The sequence below is a fragment of the Calliopsis andreniformis genome, chromosome 10 (genome assembly GCF_051401765.1).
Source record: "Calliopsis andreniformis isolate RMS-2024a chromosome 10, iyCalAndr_principal, whole genome shotgun sequence".
Taxonomy (NCBI): domain Eukaryota; kingdom Metazoa; phylum Arthropoda; class Insecta; order Hymenoptera; family Andrenidae; genus Calliopsis; species Calliopsis andreniformis.
In genome coordinates this window covers 7,328,719-7,345,826 of record NC_135071.1, presented here as the reverse complement: position 1 = coordinate 7,345,826, position 17,108 = coordinate 7,328,719, and the positions used below count along the sequence as shown (strand labels likewise).

Here is a 17,108-nt window from a genome sequence, read left to right as displayed (position 1 = left end):
CAAGGAACAGTCCCAGCCCCGAGTCAAGCCTCACTGTTCCCGAGCGTATCGCGTGCGCGTTCTCATTGCCCGCCAATGGACTCCGCGCAGTCGCACGCCACATATACGCAGCACGCAACTGGCACACGCTTCCCCCGGCATATGGCGCGCACGGTCCCCCTTTTCAGTTCCGGGGGAGAGAAGAAACGACGGGGCTGCGGCGCGTGCTCAAAATCCCCTCCACCATTTCCACATCGCGCAACACGCGTCTCCCTATTCCTGTCTCTCTTTCACTTCCGTTCCCTCGCGTTCCCTGTCCTTTGCAGGCCCTAAGCCCTCCCTCCCCCCGGGAATGCTGAAACCTAACCCATCTATCGGATGTCCGCGCTCATTTTCAACGCAGACGCCATGCGGTGCGTAGCACGGAGGTCCGAAGAGCTGCTAGCAAGCGGAAAAAGTGACCGATGACGCACTACCAAGTGCTCGAAGCCCAATTAGCTCCAAGGAATTTCAACCACCCAGTGACCTGTGGATCCCTCGATGGAGGCGTACGTGAAGTGAATGAAGACAACGTGACTGAGTGAATGTAGGCTCATGTGAGATCCCGGTTGGTTTTGTGGATTCTACGGAAGCTGAGTCCTTCGCTAACCTGTGTTTGGGATCGTTAAGCTTCTTTGTTCGCCTGAACCCACGTCCACGGCGTGCTTGAACCCCCACCAGCTCTTACCCCTTTCTATATGACGCTGGCATCTGTCCGTGTCATTTCGCCATGTAGCATACACTGAGCGAAAACTAAGCTTGCATTGAGTTTGAGATTCATGGAGACTGTGAAACTGTGATTTGGTCGAGATAACATTAACTGGGTTGATAACTGAGTGTTTTTGTGATATGAAGGAGGCTACGCAGCAAGACATGTGTAGGACAAGTAGCTGAGAAGCTTTGGTGCTTCCTTTGGGGCTGCTATTGTGTGAGACAACTATTATGGTGCTAGACAAATATTACAAAACCGAGTTGCGGTATTGATTCTGGGAAATGTTATCAGTTAAAAGATCCAGCAGATCTGTGCTTATCAAGTGACCTTTCCTGACGAAGTGCTTTCTTGACGAAGGTATTCCAAGTAGATGCCTTATGTTGTCCGATTTTTAACATAGTGCCTGATTGTAAACCCTTTCAAATAGATCTCTTTCAAATAAACTCCTTCCAAGGCACCTAAGTGCTTTCTTTGTAAACAGACACATTAGTACTAGAGTATTGGATTCTGTTAAATTGCTATCCAATCAAGATGTCTTGCCAAGTGACTGATTTGGGAACCAGCAAGAGGTGCAAAGTGTCTTCAACGTTCACGTTGGGACGTACCATTTCGATGGGACTCTGAAGAATAATTTTCAAGGAGTCGACGACCGTCGCGGAGAAGAATAGACGGTGACCTCATGCTTTACTTAAGCCACTGTGACCGGCAACGAGACAATTGGATCTTGGTTCGTGTCATCAGCTTCATCGTTTGGTAGAGAAGTGGACTACTGAAAGCACCGGCAAATATTGTATGGGGTCACTGTGTTATTACCTAATTATCGAATCTTGCAAATCCTTGGACACTCTGCTAACCTTTGCGAGCATCGCTCATTAAGCTGATAAGGGTTTAAGTAGCTTTTTAAACACGAAACAAGTTCCTGGAAAAATTAGCTTCAACGAAGCAAATTACAAAGCTGTTTGCTAGAAAATCACTTAGGTAATAAAGCAGTTCTCCAAAGAAGACACTAATTTCTGGTATCCTAGAATCAACACAATCACACAAATGCAAAACTTTCGTTAACAACTTGGTTCAAAGTACCATGACCCACATTTAAGCGCTAAATCGAACGGTCGTCTAACCGTCTACATCGATAATCATCGTGTCTCCGAGGGGAGAACGTTTTATTTATAAGTCCATCAATTAGAATTGTCCTCGAAAAGTATTAGAGCCGATAAGCTGGTCAACTTCGCTATTCTCATGAGCTAGCTCTACCGTCGCGACAAAACTACCACAATCTAAATATTTAGCGAGGGAAAACCCGATCGTACTTCTGAAGAGCTCATGAAACATCACCTATTCTCAAAAAACTAGGGACCACGATGACGACTATGGGTGTTACAGTGTTTTGTAACAGAGTACAAATAAATGGCAACGACGAGCAACTAATGCTGCTGAGGACGTTGCAAGACAATGAGAGCAATATAATCGGCAACCAGCCCCACCTGATAGCCCCGAAGAACAATACTATGAACTCCACGACTGTGTTGCCACCTTATGACCCATCCAGACTGAAAAAGCACGGTAAGAATGGACAGCCTCCCCCCGTAGCAGTGGCTCGAAGAAACGCTCGCGAGAGGAACCGTGTTAAGCAAGTAAACAATGGATTCGCGACCTTGAGGCAGCACATCCCCAGTCATATTGCGGCGGGATATGGAGATAGGGGCAAGAAACTGTCCAAGGTGGAGACTCTGCGAATGGCTGTTGAGTACATCAGGGGTCTCCAGAGGCTTTTGGCTGAGGCTGATGGAGTTGAATATGATCCGAACGTTGGTGTTGGCCAGTGTATGCTGTCACCCACGGGTAGTGTCGTTTCTTCAAATCATAATGGCTCTGGAGAGCGTCTCCTGGAGGACGATGTCGTGACTGCCGACGATGAGGACGGTGAGCAGTTGGATGAAGAAGAGAACAGTGGGAAGAAGACCACTTCCAGGTAAGTTACGGGAGTTACTGCAGAAGTTCTAGACAACATCATATTAACAAGTTCACTGTCTCATATGTCATACATAATACTTTACAGCATAAGAATATACATTTTGAATGTTTCTAAAGAAACCAGATTTGAGGATTCAATAATTCAACACTCTATAACTTAATAATTAAATGAAATAAAGTCAAAATAAGTTAAACTTAGTTGAATTAATGTAACACAATAATAACTGTTATATTTATTTAATGAGTAATATAATTTTTTATTTAAAACCAAAAATAAATTGATTAGAAGAACAATTAATAGGAATAACGCAATTTAAGCATTTGTAACATATTTCTATCCTTTTATAAAGAAAAAAAGGAATCTTTTAACATTTAGTACGGACATATGTGTGTGCAGAGTAATGGATTCCAAAACATACAGTAAAAACATTATTTTGAACAAATTTATTAAGCAGATATATATAGATGTGACATTTGTGTAGTAGCTATTAGCTAATTACAGTATATGAAAACGTAAATTTCACACAAAGCAGATATACAACATGTGAGTTATGAATCATTGATGTATGAGTGATAACTGTACGATGAAGATGGGACAGTGAACCTGTTAATAATGCATGTTGGAACTGGTGTTGGCAAAATTAGCTTTTGGTCTTCGGTTATAAAAGCTCTAGCCATGATTGAAGCCTTAGTACTGGTGCTGTGTGGAACTTTGAACTATAAAAGCAAAAGTTCCCAATGTTCTCGTCTTTGCCCCTTCAGACCTAAAACTAATTTTCTCGAAGATAACAAAATTTTATTGTAAAATTAAGGAGGGTGAAAAAACATCGATTTTCAGTACCTTCCTATATATACATTTTACTTGATGCAACACTCAATCAATAACATGAAATTTGAGTGGGTATTTCAGTACTCTTTTTTTTAAACGAGCTATACCACCGAAATAGGTTAAATTCTATTATTTAAGCCATCCAAATAGCTGTACAAATGTATATTGTATATTTTTATTCATGAGTGCGACATTCTGTGGTTCTATCGTGTGCTATATCGTAATGATTAGAAACAGAACCACAGAATGTCGCAAAATTTTGTAAACCAATTTGATATAAGCTAGACTAGTTAAAATAGATTTCTATGAATTCCTTACAGTCTAGCTTTAAAATTCAAACGAAGTCAAAATAAATCCTAAGTGATACATAGAATTATTGTGAATTCCTTAATTTTAACTTGAAGAACTTGAACTAATCATTAAAACTTCAATTTCAAAGTTTCTAAGGCTTGAGCTTCATATGGTATAACCTTAGTATCAACAACCTCAATGAGTTTTAAAGCTTCAAAAATTCAATCTTTATACATTCCTAATTGCTACTACATACCTAAATCGACGGTAACCTTTTTTATATTGTTCTTGCAGACTGTCACCAAATCGAACCGCAGTTTCTTCTCCTCACGATTATTACGCGTCCTCGGTAGGGGATGAAGAAAATCTCGAGCCAAGAGCTATGGTAGGCGCGCAGAGCTTTTCTCGGCTCTCCCCTAACTCAGTGGCCTCTCCACCCTCGGAGTATTATGGACAGAACGAAGAGAACTTGGAACCTAGGATTCTCTCGCCCTACAGTGGCGCCGGGGACAGTGAAGAGGGTGCAGCCACCGTTTACGCGGCCAGTCCAGAGACCTTTTCTGGGGCTCTCTATTATAAACAGGAGATCACCGAATCCGGTGAATTCATGGACGTCGTCAGCTGGTGGGAACAGGAGCAGGGCAGACTGGTTCATCAGCAGCACAGTCAGAGGCTCACACATGTGTGAGGCGAAGAAGGTGAGTCGTTTATGTGAACTCGTGTTGAGAATGTGTGATATTGCAGAGTCTGTTAAAAGTTTGCTTTTAACTTTAACTGTAGCAGTTTAAGTAGTTTGCACATGCGCTGTACAAAAATGTTTTATAACTATCTTTTCGCTATGTATGGGGACGCCTATGGAAATTAAACATGCAATGAATATTGATCATATGAAGACCTGTAGGTACTTATAGGAATTGAAGGGTTACATAACCCATGTGTGGTTTGGAGCAATTGGAACGGTGACTTCTTGACGATATTTCCATCAGATTCTTCTTCCGTTGTTAGTAGAAAAACGTGTAGATCCCGTTCTTAATAACATCAAAGTTGTAGAAAAGGTTGAACAGCGTTTACAACAAATTTTGTTTCTAATTGTGATAGTAGGAAGCAAGTGACCTTAACATCTAATATGCCCCATGAAACAATACATGTGTATTTGTTTTTCCTGAGACATTTTAACAGGACATGAGACATTTATAACAGAAAAACCTAAGGAACCTTCTTGTACGTTAATTAATATGGTATCTAAGTATACGCTAATAAGATATTAAAAATCATTATTCAGATAATTTAAGTACCTACTCTAAAACCTCATGGAATTTTTTATTCTTTTTCAAAGCATCTAAATTTTCTATTTTATATACGCACTTCTCATTATATTGATAAATTCATGTCAAGTTAGCTACATTAGCAAACAAAGATTAGGTTCAAAGTCTACTACCCTTTTTCGTTTATTTATTTTAGTCGTTCACGCCTTTCGGCATTGATTGAGCTTCTATTCTTACATAAACATTGATTTAACGAAGATACTTCTACAAAGTACAAAAATGTAGACATCCGTCGAATAGATAAAATAAAACAAAAAAATGACATAACGTAAAGATGATAATAAAACTAAACGTTTTAGCCTTATTATCGCCACCTTTAACTTAAAGAAATATGACTTTAGCTGCTAGTAACTAACTAAATTAAAAAACTAAATTAAAAAATTTATACTAATTCAATAGAAGTCTACTGCTATGAATATCCTCAAAAGAAATGAAACTTATTTATCATTTAATTTTGCGCAAATAAACTATGCTCAAAGTCTACCAAAACTGAACTTTCACGACTGTATATTTCTATCATATTTTATTTCATTCTCTCTATACAATAATTATTTCTTTATTGGTAGGTGAAAACCTTTTTAGTTCACAATAGACAAAATAGTATAAAAATGACAGAACAGAACGCGAATTAACATACTAATAATACTAAATTTAAAATGAATGAATCCTATAAAAACTAATAAAATAAATATGTAAGATTTGCAACTGGTCTCCATAATAACAACAAAATCCTAGCTAATGGAAGATTCAAAGGTCTGCAGAAAGAAGTATAGATGATGAGACATCATACTGATGCTACGGTTGCTCATAAAACAAGTATTGTCACAGCAAACGAGTTTTATTGGAGTATTTTAAGTGGCTCGACAAGGGCTGTCGGTCGAAGCTATGCACGTGACAGCTACTCGAGGAAGCGTCGCCAAGTGGAAACTCGTGTTCGCCGTTTCCTCAAGAACACGTGCTCAAACGACGCTCTCAAAAATAAACTTTACGCGCTGTAACCACTTTGCGAAGTGCGTGCCGACGCGCGACGTGACACTTGAATGCATCTCACTTACACAATCTAGCCGAAGTATAGCTTCAAAAAAGCAGCTAAAAGGCGGCGGATCAGTCACAGAGGAAGCTGTGTTTGAGTTCGTTTGGTAGCAGTCACTGCTGGTTCAGAGTTCATTGTATAATATGTATTTTTACACATGTGTGTACGTAAGTTACCGAGAAATATTACACTAACTATGAAAAGAAATAGTAAGCTAATTATTAAAAACAATAAGATGTCCTATAACAAATTAATATATACATACAATTACAAATTGTAAATTGCATTCTATAATTGAAAATTTGAAAATTTTTCTTCTAAACATTTTAAAATTCGTTGTAAACATATAGCTGCAATAACAATTCATCTTTTTCTATTTAATATATAAAAGACAATTTGTATACGAAATTTCCAACGATTGTATTTTAGCTTCTATCTGACTAAATGCACCTTAACGATTCAAAACCTGCTAATGAAAGATGAAACTCAATATACATACCTACATAGGTACACTCTTTAACTTCGTTAAAATATTTCACGCGAATCGAAGAGGGAATTGACGCAGTCTATGCTTATCTGTCGATAAGATTAGATCGAAGTATATGCAGTACATCCGCTTAGGTTGCTGGAAAGTAAGAAAGTGTTTTTCGATGTGCTTGACATCTGATGGAATACGTATCATGAAAATTTCAAGTTCACGCTGGTGAAACACTTGGTTCGCTTCGAGACCTGCCACTGGCAGCCGCAGCAAGCACCCACGTAACGGAAGTGGTTCCTCGTTTTGCCATATGTTACGGTATCCTTCTCGAAAGGTCCCTCGTCCAGACCTTTCCCAATTCTTTTTGGCTTCCAATCACTCGCTATTGATTCCCTGCATGCTCGAGCGTTATTTTCTTATTATGACGTACTACATACGTACTACACATACATTAAAATTACATACAAATTTCGAATTATTTTCTAAATTAAAGAAAATCCGCGTGATATATTTTCATTATTGTTCCCATTTAACCGTGAAAGACTTCATAATAAAACTTGGTAAAATGTATCATACTCAATTTCTACATTAATAATTAATGCTATATTAATTTGATAAATATTTAATACCAATAAGTTTCAGTCGAAGCATTAGTATCCTAAAATTGTGTATACTTAATTAAGTTAAATTTAATAATAACCGTGCATGTATTGACAAAAGGGGGATCAATTCACGTTATATTGGCTTTTAAGGCAAAATTCTAACAGTTCAATAATGAAGGCATTACATAATTAATAATTTAAAACAGTAATTATTTGGTTTATGTATAAGGTTGATTTATATTAAAATGTGAATTTTCTAGTACAGTTGTTTTGTTAATAATTAAAGCATATGCTATTAACAATCAGTACAGAAAATTATGTAAATAAATGCTATCATGAAGTAAATGAGAGTAGTTCTGGTTTTAGATCAGAAGTTGTGACAACTTTTGAGAATCTTAAATAATATATATATATATATATTTTTTATTGGTAGATTTTAAGTCATTTTTCTATATTGTAGTCATACATACAGTATGTACGGTTTAAATAAATGTTTTAGACAAAAATTGTATAGCATTAAAGGACGAATATGGTGATGACATTGATGTAACCCTTAGATGATCTGTGAGAGCCTTGTGAAAGTCATATTTAAATTTTTTAATGGAACCCTATATTATTCACACTAAATTCTCGTAGTTGATATCGAAACGTTTTCGAGACACTACCTGCTCATGTTTTTTGCTTAAATCACTGCTAAGTTATTAACTTTTAAAGTTGATGTGCCGCCAGCATTAATGTTACCCAATGCACGCCACGGGTAGACTGCTTGGTCAAACTTTGTACATCATGTAGCCACAAAAAAGTTAATTGAGAGAAAAAAGTAATGGGGGGTGTATGCATATATAAAAATAACGAATGTAAGGTAGTTAGTCTGATCGAGTAACGTTTTTGTGGTGTACATCGGGTAATACCAATACCAATTGTTGTTCAACTTTAAAAGTTAATAACTTAACAATAGTTTGCGCAAAATACATGCGCAGGTAGTGTTTTGAAAACGTTTCGATGTCAGCTATAAAAATATGCTTTTTATATTTTAATAAATAAGGTTCCATTTAAAAATTAAAATGTAATCTTTACATAGCTCTCCAAGGTCTTCTCAAGGCCAAATCATTAACATCACCATATATGGTCCTTAATGCTATAAAACTTTTGTCTGAAACATTGTTTGTACCTTTATTACTTAGAGAATTAATCGTGTGTAGACATTTAAACCAGACATACTGTATATTTACAGAATTTGCTTATTTTTTATATTTTTAACATCCGCATGTTGTGCTACATTTCAAAATTTTTTTATAATACATTTTGCATACTTTCTACTGTTCTTATTGTTTTTATATTTTAAAAGCGTAATATATTCCATAGTGTATTGGGTAAAAGTTGAAGGACTGTGGAATTAAAAAGATTGGAATGTTAAAAACTTGAAAAACTTAAGAATTAGAAAATTCAGGTGTTGCAAATTTGGACGATTGAAAAATTGAATAATTGATTAATTAATAAATTTTAATAATTAAGTAACTAAAAGACTGAAGACTAGAAAAATTCAAATACTAAAGTATTTAATAGTTATACAATTTTTTAATCTAAAAATCGTTCACTATTTTTGGTCAACTTTTGATCCTCATCCAGGGTGGAAGTTAACAGTAGAATTAAAAAGAAAAAACAGGATCGACTGGTGTAGAAGTCATGGTCCACAAATAGAAGTCATGGGTTCCGGAAAACGTGCAGGACCCACGTGTCGTGCACTCGGTCAGATATAATACTTAATGCACACGCGCATATCGGTGCGCTACTCAAGTGATTCCAGGCGCCCATAAGGCGACAGAAGCTCTCGTATTCTCAACATATGGATAGCGAGTAGGCAATTATTAAGACAAGAATATGGGGAACAATTTCCGAACTGGCTTTCTTTAAAATTTATCAAACTTAACTGACCATACTCCAAAAGTTATATTTGCGAGTCATGCATATGTTATGGACATGAAATTGTAGGTACTGAAGCCATATTTTCTCATGAAAATAAGAAAAGAAATTCTTTTTATTTAGTTCTAGTTTTGGAGGAGCTAAATATGAATCACTAGCGCCAAAACTGATCTTAGAAACGAGCTCTGTTATATTTTTTAGTTTTTCCGAGTTTCTAAATGTCTTCTTTTAAGTCATGAGTTTGCAACGAAACAATACTGTGTTTATATCGTATACACACATACATCGAGACACGCTGCAAAAAGGAGGAAAAATTTGTTCAAAATTATAAACAGTAAATAATAAATAAAAACTAAATAAGACAATATTTTTAATAAAAAAATGCTGTGTTTTGGAAAATAAGTTACTTGCACAAAATATAATTCTTGAATTCAATTATATGCCGCAATTGTAAATTATTTAACGAAATGCGAACTGAGAAAAATATATGCAAAATTATTTATTTGTATACAAACTTAAGAACAGTTGGTTATAGAGTTAAAGACAGTTGTTTTCGGTCTTTCGTTGCCATATGGGTTGCACCGCGATTAAGAAACGTGAGTAGACGGTTGCCATATGTTAAACAGTAGATTTGCGTTCTTTTTTGCGTCTGTCTCGAAAATTTTAACAAATCGGAACTTCTCAATGCATAATTGTCTAATACGCTGCATGTAACTTAAAAATTTATATGTTCGAAGCTCATTTAAAATTTCGTTTCGGCAAATAACAAAATTGATGACAGGCTGAAAATTATTATACTTCTAAGGAATTGATATTTAGAAATAGGTATCTATAGCTACATATATTTACTCAGTGATACGCAGATTATTGTTTTTCTACAATTTTTCATCATCGCATATTTTTCAATGAAAGTTCTATTACTTTCTAACAGAATGTAAATTGAGGAAAACATTACTTGTAGGATGATGCAATGTGTGTTTCTATACTATTTTGTCTTTTTTTTTACAATATTTCATGTCATACAATAATAATAATATTAATGAAATCAGCAACTTTCACATTACTCGGAAGCATTTCTCAGCTCCTTATAAGCTCTCTTTAGTCCTTAAAATGAATCTTCCCTACAAATCATCAAAGTTAAGACGGTGCTTCCACTTACGACGATAAAATGAACCCACCTTTCTTTACGACTCGTAATGTAACACTCGTTTCGTGAAAAATTTGGAATACTGAAGACCTAGTTCCCGAAGAAAGTATCAATAATATAGGTACATGTGCATACAGGGTGTCGACATTGCGACTGGAAGAACAGCATTTGAATCAGACCAAACAAAGAGAAGAATTCTAATTCTGCAAAATTTTGAAATGAAGTCTGAACAAATTTTCAAATTCAATTTTTTGAAAAAATAGAAATGAGTTACATGGCAACTTAAATGGACTTATTTTCAGAACATACCTACAAAAATTTATTGTATCCATAGATGGACCTTCTTCAAACGCTTATAATTATATAAGTATATATTTAGATAAATGTGTAAGTGCGTGAATTTAGTTGATCTTCAAAGTCAGTTTTTTTTATTATAAAATACGAATCCTTAAATTTGAAAATTTTTTTATTATATTTTCACAATACACAAGAAGTAATTTTAATTTTTGTCCTAATTGAACCTTCTTCAAACATCGACTTATTCATTTACATAAGTGTGTGAATATGTGTTCAACTGACCCTCAAAGTCAAAGTAACCCTGTTTAAAAAAAATCTGAAATTGGGAAATTGTTATTCTATATTTTTCGGTCATTTTTTATACAGAGTTATAATTTTTAGAGTTACCTACATCTTTAGTTCTTGGACACCGTATATATTCTAGGCGGCAAGAAACGTCGTCCGAGGGCCCGAGCGAGTGAGCAAGTAATTCTCGACAATTATAAAGTGAGGTCATCTACAAAATTTACGAGATGCGTCGTCGCGGCAAATTAATTTAATAAATTCCTTCCTTGGCTCTCGGTCACATTGATAGCGTCCCGTTGCGCTTCTTTCGATGCTCTCTTCGCTCTCTTTATCGTAACGCGTGTGATAAGCATGAAGAAAACTACCGTTCTCATGACTACATAACTACCGTTTACAAAGGCTACATATGTATACGTATATCCAAAAACCGATCGATTCCTGGCTATATAACAATTTCTACCCTAATAATAATCTAACTAAGGTAATAAATAATTGTTTTATAAGTCATCTAATTTCTCTATATACATATAAGACAGATTTTTTACTACATTCACATATAAGGAAACAATTTGTCTGTAAATAACAAATATTATTATTATTATTAGAATTGCGGTTAATGACAAGATCATAAAACACCTCTCAGGTTAATGGCCACCTTTGACCAGAGGTTAAGGAGCGAATAATAAAACTGACGGCGGCCATTGTGCTTTTCGAGTGATTTTCTGGAGAACAAAAGCGTGTAAAAGTTACACGCGTTCGAAATTGTCATGCTGGTAACCCGTATGTCGATTATCTTATCAATAAACATTACCAGCATGGCAATGTAACGGTGGCCATGTTGCTTTCGGTCTGGCTAAGCTGACTTGGGATTCAATTCTTTCTGCAAACAAATCTCTGAGGATTCTCTTTTTAACTATTGTTATTATTATTATTATTATCAGACTGGATTTCAAAGGGGAAATTGTGCATCATGGTGCATTCATTGTGTACCTCGGTGATTACTTTTTGAATATGGGTTAATTCGTTCTTGTTTATTCACTTGGTAGTAATGGTTGCTGTCATAGATATTTTTTGGAGTATCCTTGATAGGTCTTGTATGGAAAAGACAATATTTATAAGGAAGTGTAAAAAATGCAGTAAGAAAATGATTATAAGTTGGAAAATTGAACGAAGACTAGGGTAAGAGTACCAATTATTGTGTAGGGACCGACTACTGTGGCCCCCCTCTTATTTTCACATATAACAAAAGCTAGCATTATTAAACTAAAAATACTTATTTTTCTTCATAAACTAACCTTTGAGTTATATATTTGAATTGGAAACATAACATATTTACAATTCTAAAATACTGAAAACACAATACATAGTTGTATAATAATTGACACATGGTAATTCATTTCGAGCACTTTTACGAGTGGCAGTAGGGTAATTTCGAATAAGATGACCCACTCTTTTTAGTGTGCCATTACATAATAAATATAATTATCATTGCAAATACAAAAATATATTTCTAAAGGACAATACATATAGAATTAAAATACGTATGTACAAATAAAAAACAATTTTTGATTAAAAAAAAAGAGTTGCAAGATATGCATCCGCACAGTTCGGGTGTGATGACCTTTTCGATATTTTAGTAATTAATAGAGTGTATTGCATAATAATATCAACAATATCTCATCGTAACAATAATAATTGAAACATAATCTCTAAACATTGTGTTTACTATTTACACACTGCATTCGAATGAAGCCATTGTTTGTTAGTAAAATGTTAGTAAATTAAAAGTTATTAGAACATAGAGAAAATTTTCGAGCGTAATCAATTATTGTATTTCAAATGACTTACCTAATTTCTCAATTTTAAACAAACAAAGGAGCGATTGTTGTGACGAATAATCAATATTAACTAAGATCACAATAGGTGGCGTAAAATTTGAGTATATCAATCAAATCTAAGAATAGGATTAAACCATCTCAATCGCAGCGCCATCTCTCCCGGAATTATTGTAATTTGTGCACGAACTTCTTTTTATATTTTAATTAATAATAAAAGTATTTCTAATACTTTAGTCATGAAAAAGTGCTATTAGTAGAACAATATTGAAATACAATTTATGTACGTTGAAAAGTACAAAAAAATGAAGTACTGCCGTTTAATTTAATCAAAACTGGGAATGTTAACTGTAATAACATAGAAATTATAGATTTACCCTACGTGTGTTAAATTGGTGAGTTTAGGTATTATGACAACAATTTTCTATATTACGTAAAGCAGATGGACACCACTTTTCAGTTCTTTTTGCAGAAAAGTGCTTTTTCACTATTATTTTGTTTTTGTACATCATTATTATACTGTATTATGTAGAATGTAGGTTACAGGTATATGAGGAAGTAAAGAAAAGCTTTCGGACTTTAGCCAGATTTTTAAGCGTGCGAATTCTCATTCGTCCCCCACTTTAGCAAAACTCAAATGACACGAGCGTTGCCAATTTTATTCATTCATAATAATTGAATTTACCGAAGATGGAAGAAGAACGAGCATTCATTCGCTTGGTCTAAATATATCATGATATTCATAAGGAGGAGCAAAGTTTTATTAATGTGAATTTTCACGGATACGAGAATTTTTCCCACGACCTCAAGGGTCATGTCAGACTGTCTACAAGACTCGTCCGCTTCCCTATTTGATTCTTGCTGCTCCAAGTAAATATGGATTTCCACGATCAACCCGCAGGAAGCACAATGGCTTAATGTTCCGGTCCCCTTTCCTTCAAACATGAAGCTCGAACTGTTTTCTGAAATACATCAGAAAGAAATTTTAAGGGAATCTGGAAGGATAACGGTCTTTTTTTAGAAAATTACTTGTTTCACAAATCTAATTCTATCTATGTCATATCGAGCAACTGTTCTTCTTGGCATTGAAATCACTGAGTAAATAAAGTACATAATACGGTAAAATAGAAAATAAGACTCCGACATATGTATACAATAACGTAGTTGTTAATAATTTACAAGGCTGGTTTCAACCCAAAAATGTTAATCCATTAAACTGAATAAATCTAGTATTGTTAAATAAGTAAAGTCTTTGAAATTTCAAAAATTGAAGAAGATACAATATACATGAAATACATATTTTTAATTAAATAAATATTGTAATAAACAAAGGGCAATTTTATTTCTTATACACATTTGTTTAAAGAAACAAGAGTAACTTGATTCTTAATTTAGTTTATCAAAAAAAGTTAATTTCATGTTTAAGAGTATATTTTTTAATTAATATGTTGTGATAGATCTAGAGAATAAACCTCCGTTTCCTAAACAAGATTGTAGTCCACACATTTATAATTCTTATTTTAAACTTAGTAAAAACTAGTAAAAATCGTTTTTCAAATTTAATAAAATTTGTTGAGAAATATATTTTTTAAGCTACCGTATCTTATTTTCAAATTAGTAAAGAATAGTTTCGTGATTTCATGAGTTTAATCTAATTTTAATTTTATTGTACCAGAATTATTGAATCACGCTAATTATTGTTATTCAATTTTTTCTGTTACAGGACTAAAACTTGGGCATCAAGCTCGCCGAAGTGATCTCAAGAAACTATGCAAAACCTGAAACGTTCATTCCTGAATCAATTTGTGTAAATTTACGAAAATCTGAAAAAGGGCGAAATATCGTTTTTAAGTGGGACTATATATAAATCAAGTGTACTTATCACTGAAAGTAATTATTCAACATGGTAGTTTTTTATCAGTCTCGTCTGTTCGCTTTCTGTGACAAAACATTTTTAATAATATTTCAATATGATTGTGTAAGCAGAAAATCAAAAAACTTGTTTCTCAAGTGACAGACTTTTAGTTTAAGTTCCAAAATTTTTCTTCATAAAACCAACAAAATTATATTGAAGAAGAAAAACAAAGATTGCCTTGTAACAGCTAACAAGTTCAAAGGTGAATTCAAACTTAGTACCTATACAGAAATAATATCAAATGATATTATCAACAGCCGGTTAAGTGTAACAGTTTGTTAATTAGAACCACGAATAATTTAAAATCAAACTTATCCTTAAGACCATGTATGTATCGCGAAACTTTAAAAAAATAATGAACATTGTTATTTGAATCGAGAAAATAAGTACTTCGTCGTACTTTAAAGTACTAATTAATCAATACTTTTTCATATCATAAGAAGCGAAAATTCGAGAATGAAGATGATATAGATAAAAAAGATTTTAATTTTGTCACTTTCATTCTCAAGTCCAGAAAGGACAATACGATATACGATAGTGAGTTGGCGTAGAAGAGATAGAAAAAGAACAGTAGGGACTCATTTCTTATTCTACTTTTTCATTTTTTAAATAATTATAAAATGCCTGCCACTCTATTTATTCTCATTGCAATTAATGTTTTCATTGGTTGCCATTTTTATTTTATCTCAACAAAATTTTTAACGAATTGACCAGCTGTATTTATACATGTAAAAGTAAGTCTAAACATGGTTATAATTGTGCTATTTGCAATTACAAATGTTGTGATAGTAGCGTAAATTATTATTATTTAATCCGAAACACTCTCGTTGAGATTAAATACAAATTGCAACCCCGATTAAAGCATAGTGCCTCGATAAATACCCACCACTAAACCAGAACCTAAACAGTTAATGAGTTCCCTCTGTGATTTCCAACAAAAAATAAAATACTATAAGATAGTACATAGCACACAGTACTCGCTATGATCGTCGAAAATGGAAAATTTTCCCATTTCTTCGTTCAAATTTTAAGACATCCACGACAAGGACACCTCGTAGGTGTTTTAAAACAAACCAAAAACAATTACCTGAACAGACACCGTTGCCGATGTTATTTACACTTTAATACGAGTAGTTAAAATTCTTGTTAAACAAGGTCGTTTTAGGAGGATATTCAAATTTTAACCAAATGATATTTTATTAAACTTAATACATAGTTTGTAAAAACAGATTGAGAGTCGATATCAAATCTACTTTTAAGTACGTAACAAATTCATATTTTTGAATAAATAATTTTTAATATTTTTTATACACAAAATTGCGCAAATTATCGTAAGCAATACGAAGACTCTAAGATTTGTTTAACTAAAAATTCTGTGGTCGTGGGATTTGTATATATGAAAGTGCCTTAAGTAAAATTAAATCGAATCTTATCGATAAAGCTATTTTTTCTATTCGCTATTTTTTAATGAGTGTTTGAAAAACCTTTTGCTATTTATACTTACAATGGCGTCCGTCGATTAGGATATGTGTAAGACAATACGCTTCGCGTGCCAAGGGGGAGGGGGGTTAATTAATTAACTTTCAGTCTCCATCAACACGAACTATATCGATAAGTCACAAAATTAATTGATTTATTGTACAAACGTCTAATTCTCATTCGTTCAGTATTAGGAATTACTTAAGCCTGTATAATATGTTATGCGTTCGGATATTCGCCATGTTGGTGTACGATATACACATATTGTACAACTTTTTTCTTCTTTGTATATTATATATATTTTATCACCGTATTTTGCATTCGATAGTAGGAATCCTATTAAGTTGAAGTACTTGACGTATTTTTAATTTAATTTAATCGAAAGTTTAAGTTAAAGACGGAATGGCGTTATCCTGACTTAATTATTGTATTGTGTTGATTACTGTGAATGACGTTGATGCAGTACATGAGTGAAATGATGTAAATACAAGTGCCTTGAACGAACCTATGATACACACTTTTTTACTTCTATCTTCTGTAACGATTTTTATAAAATATTTAAAATACAGTTTATTATTTATATGATGTTACTGTTACTTATTCATCACACCTCGACAATTAGTTTTAAGTATTACAGCTGAGAATTTGAGCAGAAAAATATTAAATGTGATTTCAATTTACAAACATGGTAGTTATGAAAGACATTGTTGGAAGAATACAAAGAATTTCTCCAAGTAGTTATGAAACATTTGGTTAATATAAAAAAATACATATTCGAAGATTTGAAAATTACAAATTGAATATTTTGATAATCTAATAATTCAATATTTGTACATTTCGATACTTCAATTTCTTGTTATTATAATACATATTTGAAGTTTCTAGATTTTGGATGTTAGAAAATGTCATATGTTTATATCTGTTTTTGAGAAATTGAATATTTAGATAATTGAAAAATACAATGC

General features: G+C 33.7%; 1 protein-coding gene across 1 annotated transcript; it reads left to right on the top strand.

The window, feature by feature from the left end:
• Positions 1–2,058: 2,058 nt before the first annotated feature.
• LOC143185025 (uncharacterized) lies at positions 2,059–14,871 on the top strand. Its single transcript, XM_076387713.1, has 3 exons — positions 2,059–2,702; positions 4,119–4,522; positions 14,473–14,871. The coding sequence occupies exons 1-2, from the start codon at positions 2,092–2,094 to the stop codon at positions 4,510–4,512; spliced, it is 1,005 nt and encodes a 334-aa protein (XP_076243828.1). The 5' UTR covers positions 2,059–2,091; the 3' UTR covers positions 4,513–4,522; positions 14,473–14,871.
• Positions 14,872–17,108: the final 2,237 nt, after the last annotated feature.